The sequence below is a fragment of the Tenrec ecaudatus genome, chromosome 13, assembly GCF_050624435.1.
Source record: "Tenrec ecaudatus isolate mTenEca1 chromosome 13, mTenEca1.hap1, whole genome shotgun sequence".
Lineage (NCBI taxonomy): Eukaryota > Metazoa > Chordata > Mammalia > Afrosoricida > Tenrecidae > Tenrec > Tenrec ecaudatus.
In genome coordinates, this window is record NC_134542.1 from 110405460 (window position 1) to 110425072 (window position 19613).

Below are 19613 nucleotides of genomic sequence, written 5' to 3' on the forward strand. Positions count from 1 at the left end.
TCCTTTACATTATTCTCGTATTTCTTTCCATGACCCATGTTATAATTAACTATGTCTGTTTTTTAATTCTACAGCTCTTATCACACTCCATATATACATATATAGCCATTATGTCAAGCACTTTTGTACATTTATTGCCATCATCATTCTCAAAACATTTGCTTTCAACTTGAGCCCTTGGTATCAGCTCCTTATTTTTCCCCCTCCCTCCTTGATCCCCCCTGTCTAATGAACTCTTGGTAATTTATAAATTATTGTTACTTTGTCATATCTTATACTGTCCGATGTCTCCCTTCACCCACTTTTCTGTTGTCCATACCCCAGGGAGGAGGTTATATGTAGATCCTTATAATCGGTTCCCCCTTTCCACCCCACCCTGCCTGCAGCCTCCTGGTCTATGTCTTTTTATACACAGTCAGCCCTTGCACTCCATGTTACTTCTGTTGGAATTTCTTAGAAAAGTATAAACCATGAATAAGTATGAGGAGCTTTGGCAGTGTAGCGGTTATGCATTGGGCAGGGATTAGCAAGATCAGCCCTTCGAAACAATCAGCCGCTCACAGGACACAGATGGGCTTTTTACTCCCTTAAAGAGTTCCAGTCTCAGAAATCCACAGTGAGGTCACTGTGAGTCAGCATTGACTTGAAGGCTGTGCTTTGAGTTTTTAATGACTAAGTCCAACCCTGTGCTGGTGCCTTCATGGTTGAATGCAACAGAAAAGCACATCACCACAGGGGCAGGTCTCTTTTGAATTTGTATCGCTAATCTCAAATGGGCATTTAATATGACTCGTGGTGCATTTCAATAACTCACTGATTTCCCTACTCTGCCTTTTGATTCAGACCATGCTCTTTCCCCTCGAACCTCCAATACGTGCTCCTAGCTTCACCATCACTAGAATAGTTGCTTACTTCATATATATATGTATATGTGTGTATGTACGTATATGTGTGTGTGTGTGTGCATGTGTAGAAGAGACAGCCACAAGCACCCGCACCACATTTACCAAGCTGTTTTCTCCTATACCCACACACCCAGGTTTTCTCTAGTTGCCAAGAAGCCCATGTACATATAACGCTATATTATCTACTCATGCACTAAATCAGTCTTAGCTGCTCAAGGACAAATCTCCTGCCATGGGTCCCCTCTCTCTTGTCTCCCCCAAGTTTTCCTCTCTGCATTGTCATTTTAGAACAACTTTCCCTTGTACCCTTTAGCTTACTACCTACGACCCCATTTTCCTGCTCACTTTTGTATTTATTTATCTTGACAATTGTATTGCCCTAACCCAGTGTTTCTTAGCCTTCCTGAAGCCATGACCCTGCTACTTCATCACTGTCGTTTTGCTACTGTTATGAATCGGGTGACCCGTGAGAAAGGGTTGAGACCCACTGCCCTAAACATTTGTCATGCACAAAGCCCCTCTTTCTGTTTTATTTTATCCAAACTCTTATCCGGTTTTTATTTGCTTGTTGAAAGCATATATGATGCAGCACAGTGTCAATCTATGTGCTCAGGCTTAGAATAAAGAATCTTATAAAATATTTAGTCTCTAATGAAGTGAGGTCTACATTTCCTGCAGCAATGGGACAACTTTAATTTCATAGGAATGTTCTCCTTCCAAGTAATATTCTCCTCTTTCTATCAGGATTGCTTCTTGATAGGACCTGCCATCTCGCTAAGCAAATTTTCCTGTTTCCACAGCTGGTTCAACCTTTCTCTGATGACATGCAGGCTGGGATTGCTTAGCCAACAAATACAGCCCCATTAGGTGTGCACATCCCTATTGACTCCTCCTTCTGCTCCTCATTACTATATCATCTCCCTCCTTTTAACATACCATGGCAACCCATAAGATTTCATCTGCTTTTTCATTCATTCATTTCCTCTCCATCATCCTCAAAGCCTAACATATTTTCTATGTGAACAAGGGACAACACGAAGTGCTGTAGTGACTAATGGGGCCTGCGTGACTGTCCTGAACTATTTTTGTCCCCATTACTTTTGTTTTACTATATTGATCACTCTTCCCCATTAAAAAGAATTGTATTCACTGCCACGACAACTTTGTTTCCTATGGCTCTAGAATGGACCTTCTTTTGATTTCTCCTCACCTTTCAATTCTTAATGCCAAATAATAGCTACCTCTCTGTGTCCAGCCTAAACACTATTTTCTTTTTAAAACTGTTCACAACCCTCTTATTGTAAATTAACCTACTCCTCTCCTTGCTTTTGAAATCTCTCTTTTGGTTGTGATCACTCTCTACTTAGTATTATTGTTAATTGTATATGTCTTTCTTATTACACAGGGTCCTCATTGAGATAGCATATGTTGAATAAACAGAGGAATAATCTTACAGATGAATAAATAAATACATGCAAGGTGGCAATATATTAACAAAAGAAAAACAAATACCACTCACTGCCATCCAGTTCATCCTGACTGATGCAGGGTTTCTGAGACTATAAATCTTTCCATGGACAGAAATTGGATGGTAGGCTTGACTGAGAACCTTGTGATTAGCGGCCCAATGCTAAGACCCCCATGCAACCAGGCCTCCTTTACATACAATGACTACATTTCATCAGTGTTTGGCCATCTGTTATTATTTATGTTTAGTTGATAGAGAGCTAGTATTCCCTCATGAAACTCTGCTTTTGACTCCAAATTGAAGTATAATACTAGAGTATCCATTTTCTTTTGCCTTTTTTTTTACTTAAAAAAAAGTAGAAATCCATCATTATAGCAATTTTAGGTACTTCAAAAGAATAGGTTCAGGTAACTTACATTATAATTGGCAACTTAATAGAATCAGATACTGAGGTAACTTGATGTTTTATAAAAGACTGCATTATAATTTTATTATTGCTATTAGCAGTCAAAGCACTTCCCACCTTTTACTGCAAAGCACTTATTAAAATTAACCAATTAATCCTTAGACAGAGGTTAAATAACTTGCTCAAGGTCCTGAAATCGTCCTATTACAGTCAGAGTAGAACCTCAGGAGTTGTTGATCAAAATGTCAAAAAACATCACTGAAGTGTAGTGATACTGTTCTCTGGCAGGGTGAGGCTGTGGACAGTGCCGTTAAAATGATAACTCCAACAAATGAAAAGCACACAATTAATTTAGGATCTATTAGCTGTGAGCCAGCAAGGTTCAGTGGGGTTGGTGTTCGGTCAAAACTGTATCTTGCACATACAAAAATCTTTTCTCTGAAAATGAAGGCCTGGCAGAATGGTTCATTACAGTGCCTAATTAAAGGTCCATTAGGCAGAGGTATAACATCAACTCTTAGTTGTGCTGAGTAAAAAACATTTCACCGCTCTAATGGCAAAATAAAATCTTGCCATCTAAAATGCAAAATAATGGTACCAAACGGGAGAGAGGCAGTGCTCAATAATGGCACAAATAAAATGAAATCTTCCTTGGGCAAGTTTTCTGAAAATAAATATAAATGTTAAATGCTACTCGGTGGCACTATTTTCTGATATAAGTCACAGGAACAACTGAGGAGGACGCAGTTGTTTAGCACGAGGTCAAGGGTATTTGAGGTTATTTGTAATTAAGTGATCATAGCACCAGGGCAAGAGAACCAATGAGAAGTGTCTTCATGATCTACCACTGCCATCACAGAAGTACCGTGCATGGATCTCTTTATCAAATGGAAATGTAGTCTCATGGTTTAAGAGCTTTGGTGCCTGGATTCATGGTGCCAGCTCAAGAGGAAAGGCTTTCATTTTTTTCTGTGAACTCTGGGTAAAATTTCTCGTTTCTTTTCAATAGTTATGCCCCTAACATTCCTGAGCAATGTCCATGTTTCCTGGCATTAATTGTCCCCCGAGCAACTGATGCCTTCAACACTTACGGAAATCACTCCCTGCCCTTCCTAATCAAGGGGAGAAATACATCTTTTTTAAAGACATGTATTTTACATATATTTTGGTAAGGAGAAAGCCAAATGGTATAAATTTTCAAATTAAAATCTGAAAAAGCTATAGAGTTAACACTCCCAGAGAGGATCAGTCCGAGATCCGAAAAGGTGCTGTTTTTATTGCAGTATTTCACTTTCATATTGAACAGCATGTTTTCTTTTGATAAGTTGTATCTTACACTTTGTAATGTTCTGTTAGAATTTTAAGGTTCATGGATTCCTGAAAAACCATCGAAGACTGTTTAAATATGCTTGCTAGCATAGCAACAGCCAAGTTCTAGGTCAAGTATACAGATCTGGACTTTGAGACAACTCTTGCCTCACAGTCCTTTAGAAACGTGCTTTGGCCCACAATCCTAACCAGACAAACGGGCTGAGCTCCCTCGCTTTTGGACCGTCCTCACAAGGTACAGAAGTATGGACTTGCCATTCCCCTCTCAAAAAACAATTAAAGAAAAGAACTATATATAAAGCACTATGAAAGGCAACTAAAAACAGTCCTAAAACTATTTAGTTCAAAGTTGAAAACTGTATGTTACACAAGTAATGCTTATTATTACTTTTCAAAATAGCATTCCTTCAAAAAATAAATGGAAAGTTGCGAGGTACTGTATGAACAGAAGCTGTGGTTGTGATGTTTGCTGTATTTAGAGTTAAGAAAACTGCACAGATTCACAAATAATTGTCAACCAACAGAAATAGATATTTTAAAATAACATCATGCATAAATGATATTCAGACAGACACCAGATTAAACAAAAATATTGACTTGGGACTTATCACAAACCAAACAAATTGTTTGTAGTTACATGCCTCTGAAAACATAATTTTAAAATATTAATTCAAATGTAAATTCAAGAGTAATTTTTAACACAGGATGTACACTGACATGTTTTGGAAAAAGTGCCACAGAGTGTAAAACATAAATAAAAGAGGTTTTCAATAGGAAGGGTAACATACGAATCCAATTTTATGCTTTTATGATAACAATGGTCATGTTTTCCTATCAAAGACTTCACGATTGTAAATGGGTACTAGCATGTTCTCAAATGCAAAGGATAGATTTAGCTTCCTGGTTGTATAACGGTAGAAATATTTCCTAATCATCTTGTTTAATGGAAAGAATTGTAAGCGATATAAAATTTAATTATGACATAGTTTCATTTACAGTTTAAAAAAATCCCTAAAACATTGTGTCATAGATACCATTTAAGATGAAAACAATTTAAGATCTTTTAAAAAGTCATAGTGGTCATTTAAGATTTAAAACATAAATACATAGCTCTGAGTGCCATGGTGCAAGAGGACAAATAAAAATATTAAGTTTATTATTTATCCAAAACAAAAATAGAAGCTATACACCTAAGCCTCACCAGTTTCCTTAGATGTACTGATGGCCATTTATAATTTCTCATAAATTCTGCATATGTGGATTCAAACTTTGCCAAGCTCAGTTCTGGATGGAAAATAGGTATGTTGGTCTATAAAATAAATTGTTATTACAATATATCTAAGATTTTGTAAAGCATTTAAGGAGTTAAAATATTACATTCTTATACTACTTGTATCTGTTTTCCTTATCTTCAATTAAATACTGCAAAGATAATCAATCTTATCATTCTGACTGAATAAATTTATAAGAACTACTTTCTCTTGCCATTTAAGCCAGGCGAGATGAAAAACGAACTCATTTTTTGGTCTGTACCTCTAGCAAAGGAAAAGCTCTGGCTTGTTAACATATTTAAGTATTTCAACAGCTCAGAACATTTCCAGAGAAACGGCCACATATTTCCATGCTCCTCATGGGGAGGGCTTCAGGCAGGTTTTACTTGTGTGACTTCTGCCCCGAATGTTAGCTTTGTGCTTTCCTTGTCAGAAGTAACACAAGCTTGATCCCGCCTGATACTGGTTGAATCAAAATAGATATGTAAAATTTTTTCACAAAAATATGGTGCGATAAACCAATGATCTGAGTCTATTTCCGTGTGGAGTTTGGTTTTTGGAGTTTGACTCAATTTTTACCAAGCAAACAGCTTCATCTTTTCCCCACAGATCAGCTGGTGGTTTCAAACTGCCAACCTTACATTGCGTGGATGAACTCTTTCACCACGTTACCTTGCGCCAACACTCCTTATCAATCATCCAACTTGGACTGGAATGAGACTAACAACTGAAATACTAGTCTGTGGGCCAGTCGGAGAAGACTCTGCTTGTGTTCCTGAATTATTTTACTAGATTATGGTGGCATCAAGCAAAATCCCCGGGACTGCTGCTCTGGCAGCTTCAGCAACTTTAAGTGTCTGGTGCCTAGATCCTCAGATCGTTCACATCGAAGAGAGCATTCTTAGTTTTAATTAATGTGCAAAAACTAACTCACTGACACCGAGTCGATGCCAAGTCGTTGGTAGAGCTCCCTTGTGAGTTTTGAACACTGTAACTGTTTCTGGGAGTAAAAAGCCACATCTTTCTCTTGTGGAAACATGGGTGGTTTCGATCGGCTGACCATGAGGATCATAGCCTAACATGTACCCACTATACCACTAGGGCTCCTTCATACAAAGAGAACACCAAACATAGTTAATATTTTTCCCTAGATATATTTATGAGCAAATGTACAAATTATCAAATATATACATATATATGCTTTATTTTCTAGAATAGGCTTAGTTGGAATTGAATTGCCTATATCCTGAATAGCGTGTGTTTGAGGCAAGTCAATTAACCTCTCCATGCATCAGCTTCCACACCTATAAACTGAGGTCAGTGCTCTCAGTGCGTGAGGCAGCAGCGTGACAGTGCCCGGGCGACACAAATTATCGAAACATATGCACCTGCCATCATTATAATCAGTGTGTCCATAATTCTCCTTAAATTGGATCTTGCTGGCCTTTGGTTATGTTAGGGCACTGTGTAGGGGTTTCATGTTACTATCTTAACTTTGGCAACAGTCCTAAACATGATATAGTATGACTGCCCCAGTTTAAAGATGACTAAAACATATTTTGGAGAATTTAGTCAAATAGCTCAGATGAAGATACATTATTAGCCAAAGGAAGAAATGGACACAGCCTCCATGTTTCTCGTATTCTAAACAGTGGTGTCATGGTCATTGCTGTTGTCACTCTCTTACGATACTACACTGAAACAAATGTTCTTCAAAAGTTCATGATGCAGCATTATTGGCTGCTCTGGAAATTTTCACATTTTATTCTGCCTTAGAAACAACCATAAACCCCCATACAGGGCAGAGGAGGAGGGGATATTATTAGAATTCATAGAACCGACTGCTCAAGGGACACAACTTACAATGATGTGGAAATGCAAATTACATGAAAACTAGAGTATCAGTTATAGAACATTTGACTATAAACACTTTAGAATTTACCCAGTGTATTTTCTGAAATGAATCCAACCCTAAATTTAATTTACTGCAGTTTTGTGTTGTGAGATCCTCAATTAAAAATCTTAAAGCCAATTTATAAAGCTTATTTTAAAACTTAGATCAAAAGTCAATGAAATTGAACAATCAGTATATATATATATATATATATATATATATATATATATATATATATATATATAAAACTGTGTGACCCTGTGTTAGTCTGGGTAGACTAGAGAAACAAATTCATAGAAACTCATGTGTATCAGAGAGATTTTTATATAAAGGCTAATTGTACATTAAGAAAATATCCCAACTCAGTCCAGTCCAAGCCCATGAGTCTGATATTAGCCCATATGTCTGATACTAATCTACAAAGTCCTCTTCAGACTCATGAAACACTTGCAATGGCACCGAATGCAAGACAATCACAGGCGAGTAGGTAGAAGGTCTTCTGGATCCAGTGGTGTTGCAAGCATGTCAGTGCTGACAGGGGTCTCCATGTGGCTTCTCCAGGTCCAGGGTTCTGGCAGCGTCAGGGTAGGTTCATGTGACTTCTCCTCAGAGATGTGTTGCAGGAAATGAGCCTTGTCAGTAGAGAGTCTCCAAGGGAGTGAGTAGTGAGAGTCTCTCCCACCCCCAAGGAAGAAATGCCAGAGTTTTCCCAGAATCCTTAGGGAAGGCCATATCCAAAGAGGCTTCACTGGTTATGACCTGATTGACAGACTAGACTCCACCCTTCACTCTTAATCTTCTCAAGTCCCAAATTGGCACCAGATTAGGTAACTACCACAGATCCAGTTTTCCTTGAATGACCATTCTCTATTACCCGATAAAGACTACCTTCCTTCCGCACTATTCTTGCTTGAGCATCCTCACCTTTGTTTAGGTGATATGATTTTAGTTTGGTTTTCTTTGCTTTCAACAAATTTCCCATTTCAGTAACTATAACAAGCTGAACAGCTAAGTTGAAAACAGAAGTTTATAACTTACTAGTGTTGGCAATTATTTCAGTCAGTAGAAAGAAATATTTGGGATAGACTTTAAATACAGTTAGAGATTTTATAGATATATATTTCTCCATGAATATTCATATATATGTAAATATATATACCTCTACATGTGCATATTTTATGCAGTGTATTTTGATACTATTAAAAGATTAATACATGGAGTATTCCCTTTTATTGCTAGTAGCAAGAAAAAGATTGAGAAAGATAGAGACAGAATATATATGTGAACTTCATAAGTTACTCCATTTATATTGTAGAAAATAATCATGCGGTTATTGTCTCAATACTTTCTACCCAATTATCATGTGACTACTCAGTAATTTATATGTTCATCTTTGTCCTTTAGACTATATGATTGTGTTTTATGCACCTATGCAGTTCTTTGTGTAATTGCCAGAGTTATAACCATTTTAGTATTGTGAATATGAAATATTATATAATTTCATGATAATATCTACTTTCCTAGCACAGATTAATTACATTTCATTATTGCCTCATTCTTGTTATATGCAGAACATCTCAATTGTCAAGTCATTCCGGCCAGTAAAATGTTCAAAACTTATGAAGTGAAAAAGTTTCCTATGAAGGAAGGACTTACTTCATTGGTAGCGTGATATCACTGAGCTTTTACTCTATTTGTGATTCGGATCAAATGTGATTCTTTTATGTCCTTATTGGCTTAACCGTCCAATTGAGGAGAAGAGGTTGCTGCTCTCTGCAGGTTGTGGTCCTTCTTGTCCTCCTGGGTTCTTGCTGTTGTTTGCAGCACACGGTGTGCCGTATGCATGTCCTCAGCAAACACCCACTTCCACTGTATTGTTATAGTCACTTCCTCATTTCACTCTAAAAATTATCAAAGATTTTGTGTACCAGATTTCTCTTCCACCAGTTTACACTGTTCCTCCTGAATGCTTGCTGACTATCCAAATAGCCTCTCCTTCTCTCTCTCTTTCTTATTTTCAACATTTTCCCCGCTCCAGAGAGCATTTTATTTTCTTTGTCTCCTGTCTTCTCAATGTCTGTTCCGTTTGGTTTTTACTTCCTATTAGTGTCCATGAGAATTATACTAAATTTAAACCTTGAAGGAAAAAAAATAAGTTATGTTCTGTATTTAAAAAAGAAGAAAGTTGTTTTATTTTGGGTCTTTTTTTTAACTGAAAAATGGTTCTGAGGCTAGATGATATTTTTGTGTGATTAACCAAGCACCAATATCCCTAATCTTTAATTTTTTAATAGAAGGATTATTAGGCTTTTTATTGAGATATCTCCACAGCTTTATAGTTATAGATATATCTATAGCTTTATAGTTACATCTCAATTACTGCTGAACCATAAGAATGGAAAGCTGAAGGCTAACACTTTTACAAGGGTAAGTTTGTACAACTAGCATATATTCCTATTGTTAAACTTTAGTAAAAAAGTGATGTATTTTATGTAAGAAAAGGTTCATCTGTTTTTTAGGGAAAAAAAGCTTTCAAAATAGTTTTAAAGCTATTTTTAAACTTAAAGTAGTAACCTCTATGGAGTAACTTTTTTTTCAAGCTGAAGCATAAGAAAAATATCCTTGTAGTGACTAGTAAGCTAACCAGCCCATTTGAGATCTCATTAAATCAGCAGCACGGCCTTTCATACCACAGTGAACAGCTGCATACCAAAGAAGCGTCTCATCTACTTCTCTTCTTGACACTTTGCTAAATTGGTAAACTGATTTTTCATGTTGAAGTGATGTACTAATGAGTATTCCTTTTATTAGATGAACAGCATGGAGACACTTGGAATTTAAATGTGTGCAGTCATTGTAAAATGTGTAATATATTTTCAAATACGTAATATATACACAGATGATATAGATGAAAATACAGCATCTATTTATGCAATTTTACGTGGGCATTTGTAACTGACAAGTAGATCATACCTGACAAGAGAAACAAAAAAACAGATGACATTTCTGTTACTTACCAAACCTTGCAGTGGCGATGTTAAGATAGTTGGGAAAATCCTGGGTGAATCTCCCTCTAAATACATAGCAAACATTTGGGGATGCTTCACTGATTTTGTGGGCTCATGCATAGGCCACCTAGTGTTAAAAGATAAAATGCCAGAGATCACATGGAAGCACTGTTACTACCTTCCAGTTGATCATTATCAGATGATTGGGCAGTTGCTTTGTATTGGATGCTCAAGGCTTTTATTAAGTTTGATCTCCTTGCTCTTGTGTACAGGAATCTTAACAATGGAATATTGTCAATAGAGAAGCCTTTAAGAAAAAAGGGGGAAAAAAGAAACAAGAACCAACCTATTAAATAGGCATTTGAGTTCTGCCCTAGCATCGTAACCGGCATAGACAGCAAAGAATTCAGTCACACATAAAATCTGCCATCTTCTACCTGCTCCACTTCTTAAATGTAATAGCAGCAAGGTCAGGACATTTTCAGCGAAGGGCATTGGAAAGCACTTCTGCTGGCATGGCATCCAACAACAGCTCTGTGCCGCTGCACTTTCACGCAGTGCAGAGTGGTGTACACATGCACTAAGAGCAGCGAAACGTCTTTCCATTTGAATAGCTGTAGAAAAATGGATCTGAGGCTAAGATGATGTTTTTTTGCCTTTTGGAAAAGGTGGCATGGCTTAACAGCATGCAATTTAAAATGATTTATTAAAGTGTGAATTTTAATATCTGCTTCATTCACAATTTTATCTTAAGCAAACATTTCTTTAGCATGCTTGGGTTCCATTTTTATGTCATAGGCTAACCAACTCCATTGAATAATGGGCACCAAAATAAAATGAAAAAATAAATATACACTGAAGGAAGTAAAGGGTGAAAATTTTCCAATAAAGAACAAAAAGTTGACCATGAATACTTAAAAATATATATATAGTAAAGGGAAAAACTAGCACAAGTTAGAAAAATCATCTATATTTAAAATCCTTTTAATTGTTTCTTTTATTCATTTAGATTCAAGGAAACAAACACCTAAATATACAAATTAGTAAATTTTCACCAAGTATGTACACCAGTGTAGAGCAACATCAGGCCCAGAAAAACATCACAAGCCTCCCAGGGGTCCCCTTACCTTCTCCCAAAGTCCACTTATTGGTTTCTAAAATTATCAATTAGGGTGAATTAAACATTTTTATAAGCATTGGAAAAAGGTAAGACAGTTGCAACTGAGGTCCCTTGGCTCCAGGACCACCCAAACAAAACCCAAAATAAACTAGCTGACATCAAGGCAACCCCAACTCAACTCACAGCAGCCCTATCGCCCAAGGTAGGACGCTCTTGTGGGCTCTGAACTTGTCATCCTTATGAGAGTGGAAAGCCTTCACTTTTCCCCACAGAGTGGCTGGTGGCTGCAGTGTGCTATTGACATAAACATTTAGGCATCCACCCTTTTTTTTTTAGTTTGTGAGGACGTCTCGGAAATGTGGTTCACAACTGTAAGTTGCTATTTTATATAAGGTTTCCATTGTTAGTAAAGAAATGTTATTTAATTCAAAACAGATCCATTATAATTTTAGATGCTCTAATCTCTTTCTCACCCAGAAAACATTCTCGAAGGTATCATTTCCTATAGCCCTTGCTCCAAAAAGTACTAGTTTCTTAACTAACCCCATGAGGATCATCTGTACCTATGAGCGAGAATGTAGGTCTAAGGGCCAAGGAAGCCATTGCAATTTATGTTTGCAAATAGGTCTCCTACATGATTTTAATGAATTGTCAACTGTGGTAACCTATGGAGATCTTGGAAGGGCTCATCATTATCTGACTTTTATATCTGATCAGTAGACCGAAACAAGAACAAAGAATGGATATAGATGCCAATATTTAGAACCCTTTCTGTCATTAAGTAATGCTATGGATTAAATTGTGTCTCCTCCCACCCCTGCATATATGTGTCATGAATCCGAGCCTCTATGCTAGTGGTCATACTCCCATTGATGAGTGGATTGTCTTTCTTACACTCATAAAACAGTTTCGTTTTTAGAGTGCTTGCGTCCATCTCTTTTGAGATTGCAAGAGAAGAGATGTGAGAAAGAAGTCACATGAAGATCGACAATGAATAAAGCTCAAGGAGATATGCCAAAACTGAGAGAGAGAGAGAGAAAGAGAGAGAGAGAGAGAGAGAGAGAGAGAGAGAGAGAGAGAAATCCTCTCACTAGAGCCAGCACCCTGAATAAGATTCAATCCTCCAACCATTAAAGCCAATGATGAAGAAATAAGATAATTCTACCACTTTCTTCAGCCAGAAATTTATAAAATATGTACTGATAATTTATGGAATTGGAATGCCAAGGCTGGAAACAAAGAGGAAAGATCAGTAGTTGGACACTATGGTGGTAGAAACCAAGCTGGAGATTATATGATAAAATCTTGAAAGGACAACAATTTCTTCATTGTAAGAGAAATTAAAAAAAATTATTAGGGGCTCATACAACTCTTATCACTATCAATACATTTATCAGTTATGTAAAGCACATTTGTACATTCATTTCCCTCATCATTTTCAAAACATTTGCTCTCCACACAAGCCCCTAGGATCAGGTCCTTGTTTTTTCCCCTCCCTTCCACTGCCTCCTCCCTCATGAACCCTTAATAATTTATAAATTATTATTTTGTCATATCTTGTTCTGCCCAAGTCTCCCTTCACCCACTTTTCTGTTGTCCATCCCCCAGGGAGAGGGTCACATGTACATCCTTGAAATTCGTTTCCCCTTTGCAACCCATCCTCCCCAGGCCCTCCCAGCATCGCCACTCACACCATTAGTCCTGAGGGGATCATGCACCCTGGATTCCCTGTGTTTCCACTTCCCGTCTGTCCAGTGTACATCCTTTAATCTAGTCAGACTTTCAAGGTAGAATTCAGATCATGACAGTGGTGGGAACAGGGGGAGGGAGAGGAAACATTTAGGAATAGAGGAAAATTGTATTTTTCATCATTGCTACATCACACCCTGACTGGCTCGTCTCCTCCCCAAGACCCTTCTGTACGGGAATGTCCAGTGGCCTATAAATGGACTTTGGTTCTCCATTCTGCACTCCCCCACTCATTCACTATGGTAAAAATTTTTGTTCTGATGATGCCTGATACCTGATCCCTTTGACACCTCGTGATTGCACAGGCTGGTGTGCTTCTCCCATGTGGGCTTTGTTGCTTCTGAGCTAGATGGCTGCTTGTTTACCTTCAAGCCTTTAAGACCCCAGATGCTAGATCTTTTGATAGCCGTCACCATCAGTTTTCTTCGCCACATTTGCCTAAGCACCCATCCGTCCTCAGCAGTCGTATCAGGGAGGTGAGCACACAATGATATGACGTTTTGTTCTTTGATGCCTGATAACTGATCCCTTCAGCCCCTCGTGATCACACAGGCTGGTGTGCTTCCCCATGTGGGCCTTATTGCTTCTGAGCTAGATGGCCGCTTGTTTACCTTCAAGACTTTAAGACCCCAGATGCTATATATTTTGATAGCCAGACACTATCATCTTTCTTCACCACATTTTGTTGTTCACCCTTCAACCCCACAGATGGTGACTATATACATGGATTTCACCAGAGATATACAGAAGAATTAAATTTAGCATATCTATGAGAAAAGATTATGGAGATGCCCAATATCATCAGTCAAAAGAAGGCCAAGAGAAGGTTATGGAACTATTAAGTACTCATATGCAAGTCTAGGTTAAGCCAAAGAAAATAAAAGCAGGTCTAATACAACCAAAATACTGCCTTGAGTATATCCCACTTGAAGTAGAGACTGTCTGAAGAATGTTGATTCGGTGCACAATAATGAGCAAAGGCAAACATCAACAAAATCACTCATGCAGAAAGCTCAAACCAAAACTCATTGCCATCAAATCTATAACTATTTATGGGAGTTGAAAGTCCAGTTTTCTGCTGGTACTTTTGAACTGATGAGCACGTATATGGCAGTCCAAGCATGACCACTACACTACTGGGCTCCACATGCTCATTACACAATTGAAATGCTCTAGTTTGTGACTGATTAACCTTAGTCTCTAAAATGATTTGCTTCCTCTTTAACTCACTTTGTTGCTTGTTGTTGTTAGGTGCGGTCGAATGGTTCTGACTCACACATACAAAAGAAGGAAACACTGCCCCGTGCTGTGCCATCCTCAGGGATGTTCTTATGCTTGAGCCCATTGTTACAGCCACTGTGTCAGCCCATCTGAAGGGCCCTTCTCTTTGTCACTGTCCTTCTACTTTACGAAGCCCAATGTCCTTCTTCTGGGACTGAGCTCTCCTGACAACAAGCCCTCATTTAACATCACTTCTCAATTAGGTTGCTAGAAGAATCTAGCATCTGACAAACACAAAGTTTGGATCAATGTAATAAATTATTTTCCTTAAGATTATTGTTAGTGTGTATTTCAATATTTAAAATCTGATAAGATATAAATGTGTACATATACAAACACACATGTAATAGACCTCCCTGCTTTTCAAAATATTGAAGCCTCGTTTCAAAATTTGAGTGGTTATTATTCAATATTTTTAAATTTTATTGTGAACAGAGATCTAGAATATTTGGGATAACTCTTCCCTCTTAGCTAAATGAAATGATGACTAAGTCAGGGGGACAAACAGCGTAATCAATAGCAAAATGAGAGAATACTAATTAAATACAATTCCAATTGTCTTTTGAAATGAATCGACCTGTTGATTCACTATTTTAATAATAAAAATGGTGACATTATTATGATTGAAGTAAAGGATCTTATAATTTGACTCTCCTATGTGCATTCTTCCTAGATGTATGTCACCACTACTGTGTGAATTCTGAATCCTGTTCCGTTGAGGATGACGGAAGTGTTGAATGTGTGTGTCCAACCCGCTATGAAGGAACAAAATGTGAAGTGGATAAATGTATAAGATGTCATGGGGGCCATTGCATTATAAGTAAAGACGGTGAAGATATATTGTGCAAGTAAGTGCGTATCAGGCTTTTAATTGAAGAACTTGAACTCAAAAGGACATGGGACTAAAGTAATAAAACAGGAAAAGTCATGTAAATTGTCTTTATTCTAAACCTCTCTAGGGTAACCTCGTTATTATATTTTTAAGGCTAGTGATGATGATTAATTTCCTTTAACTAAGCCTATATGAGACTTGTTAGAAACATCAAAACCCATCTTGTAATGGGATTGGCAGACTAGTGACCACATGGAATATTCCTAGTAATAATAAATGGCAAAATGCAGTATGCTTTTTAAAAGGCCAACTGTGATTTGATTAAATTAAGATATGTCAGGCCTTTCATCCCTCAATCCTTACTATTACTTTTCTGTTGCCATTACAAATTCATCCTTTGGAGGAAGAACAAAAGGTCTGTGATATAAGACAAGCTTGTGTATATTTTTTCTTTAAACTGACATTGAACATTATACTAAAGTAATTACAGGGAATGATGTTTTCTGGGAAGCAACAGCAACAAAGCTGTACACGTTTGATTTGGTTATATTGCTTTAAATATTAAGTGACAGAAAGGCAGAACATCTTGACAAAAGGAAAATGTCATTTCAGTTTCCATCACGAAACAAATTTATGCCAGAGATGATAGAAATCAATCCTCATGCCAGCTTCTTTCAACAACCTTTTTTCCAAAAAAGGACTAGACTTTCACGTGCCTGGCTTGGGAGTGTAGTGAGCATGTGAGCCAGGCAGGAGAGAGAGGCCTGCAGCATTCACAGCCCGCCTCTCATCAGCTTTCACTGACAGGGAGCTGGCCAAACAAGACCCAATGCCATGTCCTTAGAGATAGCACCAGCACACTGAACAATTTGTTTTTATTGTGGAATTTACTCTGAATATGATTTATGCTATCGTAATGAATGACATTTACTCACACTTTCAAATATGATCACTTGAAAGTACATTATTTTCAAAGTAAAGTCGTTGAAAATGAAAAACGAGTGCCTTCGGTAAGTACATAAAACCAAAATACATTTTTATATCAGTTATCAGAATTATGTTTGCACATAAGCTTATCTGTACCTTGGGATGACATTCAATATGATAGAACTTTATTTTCATTAACGTGCAGATAGATTTTGCTTCACGTCCAGTACAATTTATCGGTGACAGTCTAGTTGAGGCTGCCTTGTGGCAGCCCCTGTAAGTCAGACAAGAACTGCCTCGCAGAGTTTCCGAAGCCTGATCTTTTTTTTCAGAACTATATTACCCGATGTCTCTTAAAAATTAACCCAAGCTTTTGGTATTAATTTAGCACATTAAACATCTGAACCCAAATTAAATGAGCATTAGACTGCTAACTGCAAGGTACGTAGTTCAAATCCACCTATTTATTCATGGGAGAAAGGTGAGGTTATCAGCTCCCCCATACAGCCTCAAAACACTCTGTAGTTAGCTTCTCTATGAGTTGGAAATGATTCAATGGAAGTGAGTTGGGTTTAACAATGAGTAGATAATGAACTTCAGAATAAAACAGCACAAACATGCTTACCTGACCAGATAAACTAGATGTCTAAAAGTGTCAACTTTAAGGCACAAGTCTCCAGGTATTTAAAAAATATATTAATTAAAATTAATGTTCACTTTGATTATAGCTTTTATCAGCACTAAGTTAATGTTTATGTGATGTTTAAATCTGTTTCACAGGTAAAGAACAAATACAGGAAGCAGTATTACAGCATAGCTAAAGTGAATCATTTTTATTTAGTTATAAATTTTTTAAAACACTATCTATACTTGTGATTGCAACTAAGCAGTTATGTTATTAATTATATAGTCTATGAGCTGTCAACTAGAATAGGTATTCTGTCAGGTATACTCAATATAAACTTTAAATTAAGTATTCAGCTCAATTCTGAAGAATTCTTTATCATAATATTGAATAATTTAAAAATACTCTAGCTATGTCAATTATTATGAGTCTTCTTTGTATACAAACAAATTATAATTAACACATGGAAAGTACTATATCACATATATTGTATGTATGTATATCCAGGTATTCTCTGATGTTGTTGGTGAGGCGTTGCGCTGCTAACTACAGGGATGGCAGTTCAAACCCACCTCCAGCCACTCTGTAGGTAGAAATGAAGCTATTTGCTTCTGTAAAGATACGTAGTTTTGGAAAATCTATCCACGAGTACTATGGATTAGAAATGATTTGATGGAAATGAGTTTGTTTTGGTTTGTAGAGTATGTCACACACATCTCTAAAATTACTATGAAACCTTTCATTAAAATGTAACAATAACTGAAGTATTATAATGATTTATATAAATTGTACTTCACATTGGAATTAACTACAAGCTTGTGTCCTCTCTTCCATGTTCAAACAAAGTCCTTGAAGGAAAAGTAGGCAACAAGTTTCATAACTGCTGGCAGCCAAAGTCTAAAAGCAATCAACAATTGGCATTTATGTTTTATCTCTTAAGAGCTGATATTTGGCAGCTAGTTATCCTTTTTATGGGAACTCTTTAATACATGATGAGCTTTTCTTTTCTTTGGACTCTGTTCCTTTGATGGAACAAGAAACAGTATGATTCTGTGCTCTATTGATTTTCAAGGTTGCTTGACAGGGACAAGGAAAAATATCTCAGGATCCATTTAGCTTGCCAGGCACCACCTCCACTCTGTGTCTCCTTGACTCAGCACCACCATCGTCAGCCACCTCTAAAGGAGGCCCTCCCTGTGCAGTGGAGAATTTGAAGCACTCAGCAACTAAGAAAAGGCTCACCGGTTTGAACCCAACCATAGACAACCTCAGGCAAAGACCTCATGATCTACTTTCAAAATAGCACAGTCACGAAACATTGACAGAGCACAGTTTCATGCTAACACACATGAGGTCACCATGATTTATCGCCAGCTGCATGCAGCTAGTAAGACCATGGGCTGTGCCAGTCTCTGTGAAATATTGAAAACCTCCTCTTTTCCCATGTCTAGTACGAACGAGAGTCGAAACCTCGTGACAAATATGGAATTAGAGGACAAAGGAGCTTTTCAAAAACATGTTGATGAAACGTTTTAAAATAATTTAGTCATCATTCCTATTTATCTTAGGGGGAAAAGGAGGATTTAAAAACCTACCTTGTAAAATGGCTTCAATTTAAAAACCCTAGACCAGGTATAAGCATCTTTGTGCATTTTTAGCAGCTCTACCGCCCATATGAAGTTAAATAAATATGCATTGATTAAATAAATTATAAAATTTCCAACCTCTTGTTCCCAGGCAATTCACCTATCATTGGTAATTATTGTATTATGGCTATAATAACATAGCCATACATCATCAAAATGACCAAAGTGATCAATCAATGGTATTGTAGATTGATTTCTCTGTCAAGGTCATGTGAAGATTCATTGTGCCCTAATTGATTATTCATCACACTTATTACCAATGAGAACAGATGATCAGAATTATGAATGTGATCTAGGGTAATTCTGTTTTGTTCTGAGGCTTGTATCATTCTACTCTCCATAAAAAAAGTTCTTTCAATAGTTTGTCACGGTGATGCATGGTTCTCTCCTTTTAAAAACCAAATTCACTGCCATCAAGTCAATGCTGACTCAATGACACCTGGGGGACTAGTAAACCCAGCCTTTCTCCTGTGAAACTGCTGGTGGTTTCCAACTGGCAACCGTGCAGATCGCGGCTCATCATGTAACCACTCCAATTTATAAGCATAATTTAATTTGTTTGTTTAATGAACATTGGAATCAGATATCCCTTTTTTTCTTTTACTGTTACACTCATTGTTCTTATTATAAGTCAATATTTTTTTATTCTTGCCCCAGACATATAATATGACTTTAAATTAATCTCTCAGTAGGTTTTTCAAGAAAACTGCTCAATTATTTTGTAGCCTCATTATTTATTACTCCTCTAACCTGATTGCTGCCTAATTTTTGCAGGGAATGCTATGATTAGTCTTTCCTGGTAGAAAATAAGGAGTCAGACACTGATCACAGCACACCCTGTAAGGGGAACTCAGGGACAACAGTAACTACAGGCTAATTCTACCCTCAGTGACAGATTGTACAGTCTAAACCGAGGAATATGTCTCTGGACTAGATTCTGTATTTTAGAAGGCATGGATGAAGCATTCACTTTCGGAGTATTTGATCATGTGGTTTATGATTCGCACGGGTCATCAGATCCTAATTATAGGATATATAATTATATATGTTCATGTCTCCCTAAGTGTAAGTGAAATATTAGGGTGTGTCTTTTTCCCTTCCACACAGTCATATGTCTATTTTTATGGTTATTTTAGAGAAGCAAATGGACTA

At 37.2% G+C, this 19613-nt stretch overlaps 1 protein-coding gene across 1 annotated transcript in view; it reads left to right on the top strand.

Annotated features, from left to right (window-relative positions):
- Positions 1 to 19613, top strand: part of LRP1B (LDL receptor related protein 1B) — a 1653255-nt gene that overhangs the window by 1602753 nt on the left and 30889 nt on the right. Inside the window, exon 85 of the mRNA XM_075529151.1 lies at positions 15105 to 15279. Within this exon, the coding sequence (XP_075385266.1) occupies positions 15105 to 15279 (175 nt within the window). The remainder of the gene's footprint in view (positions 1 to 15104; positions 15280 to 19613) is intronic.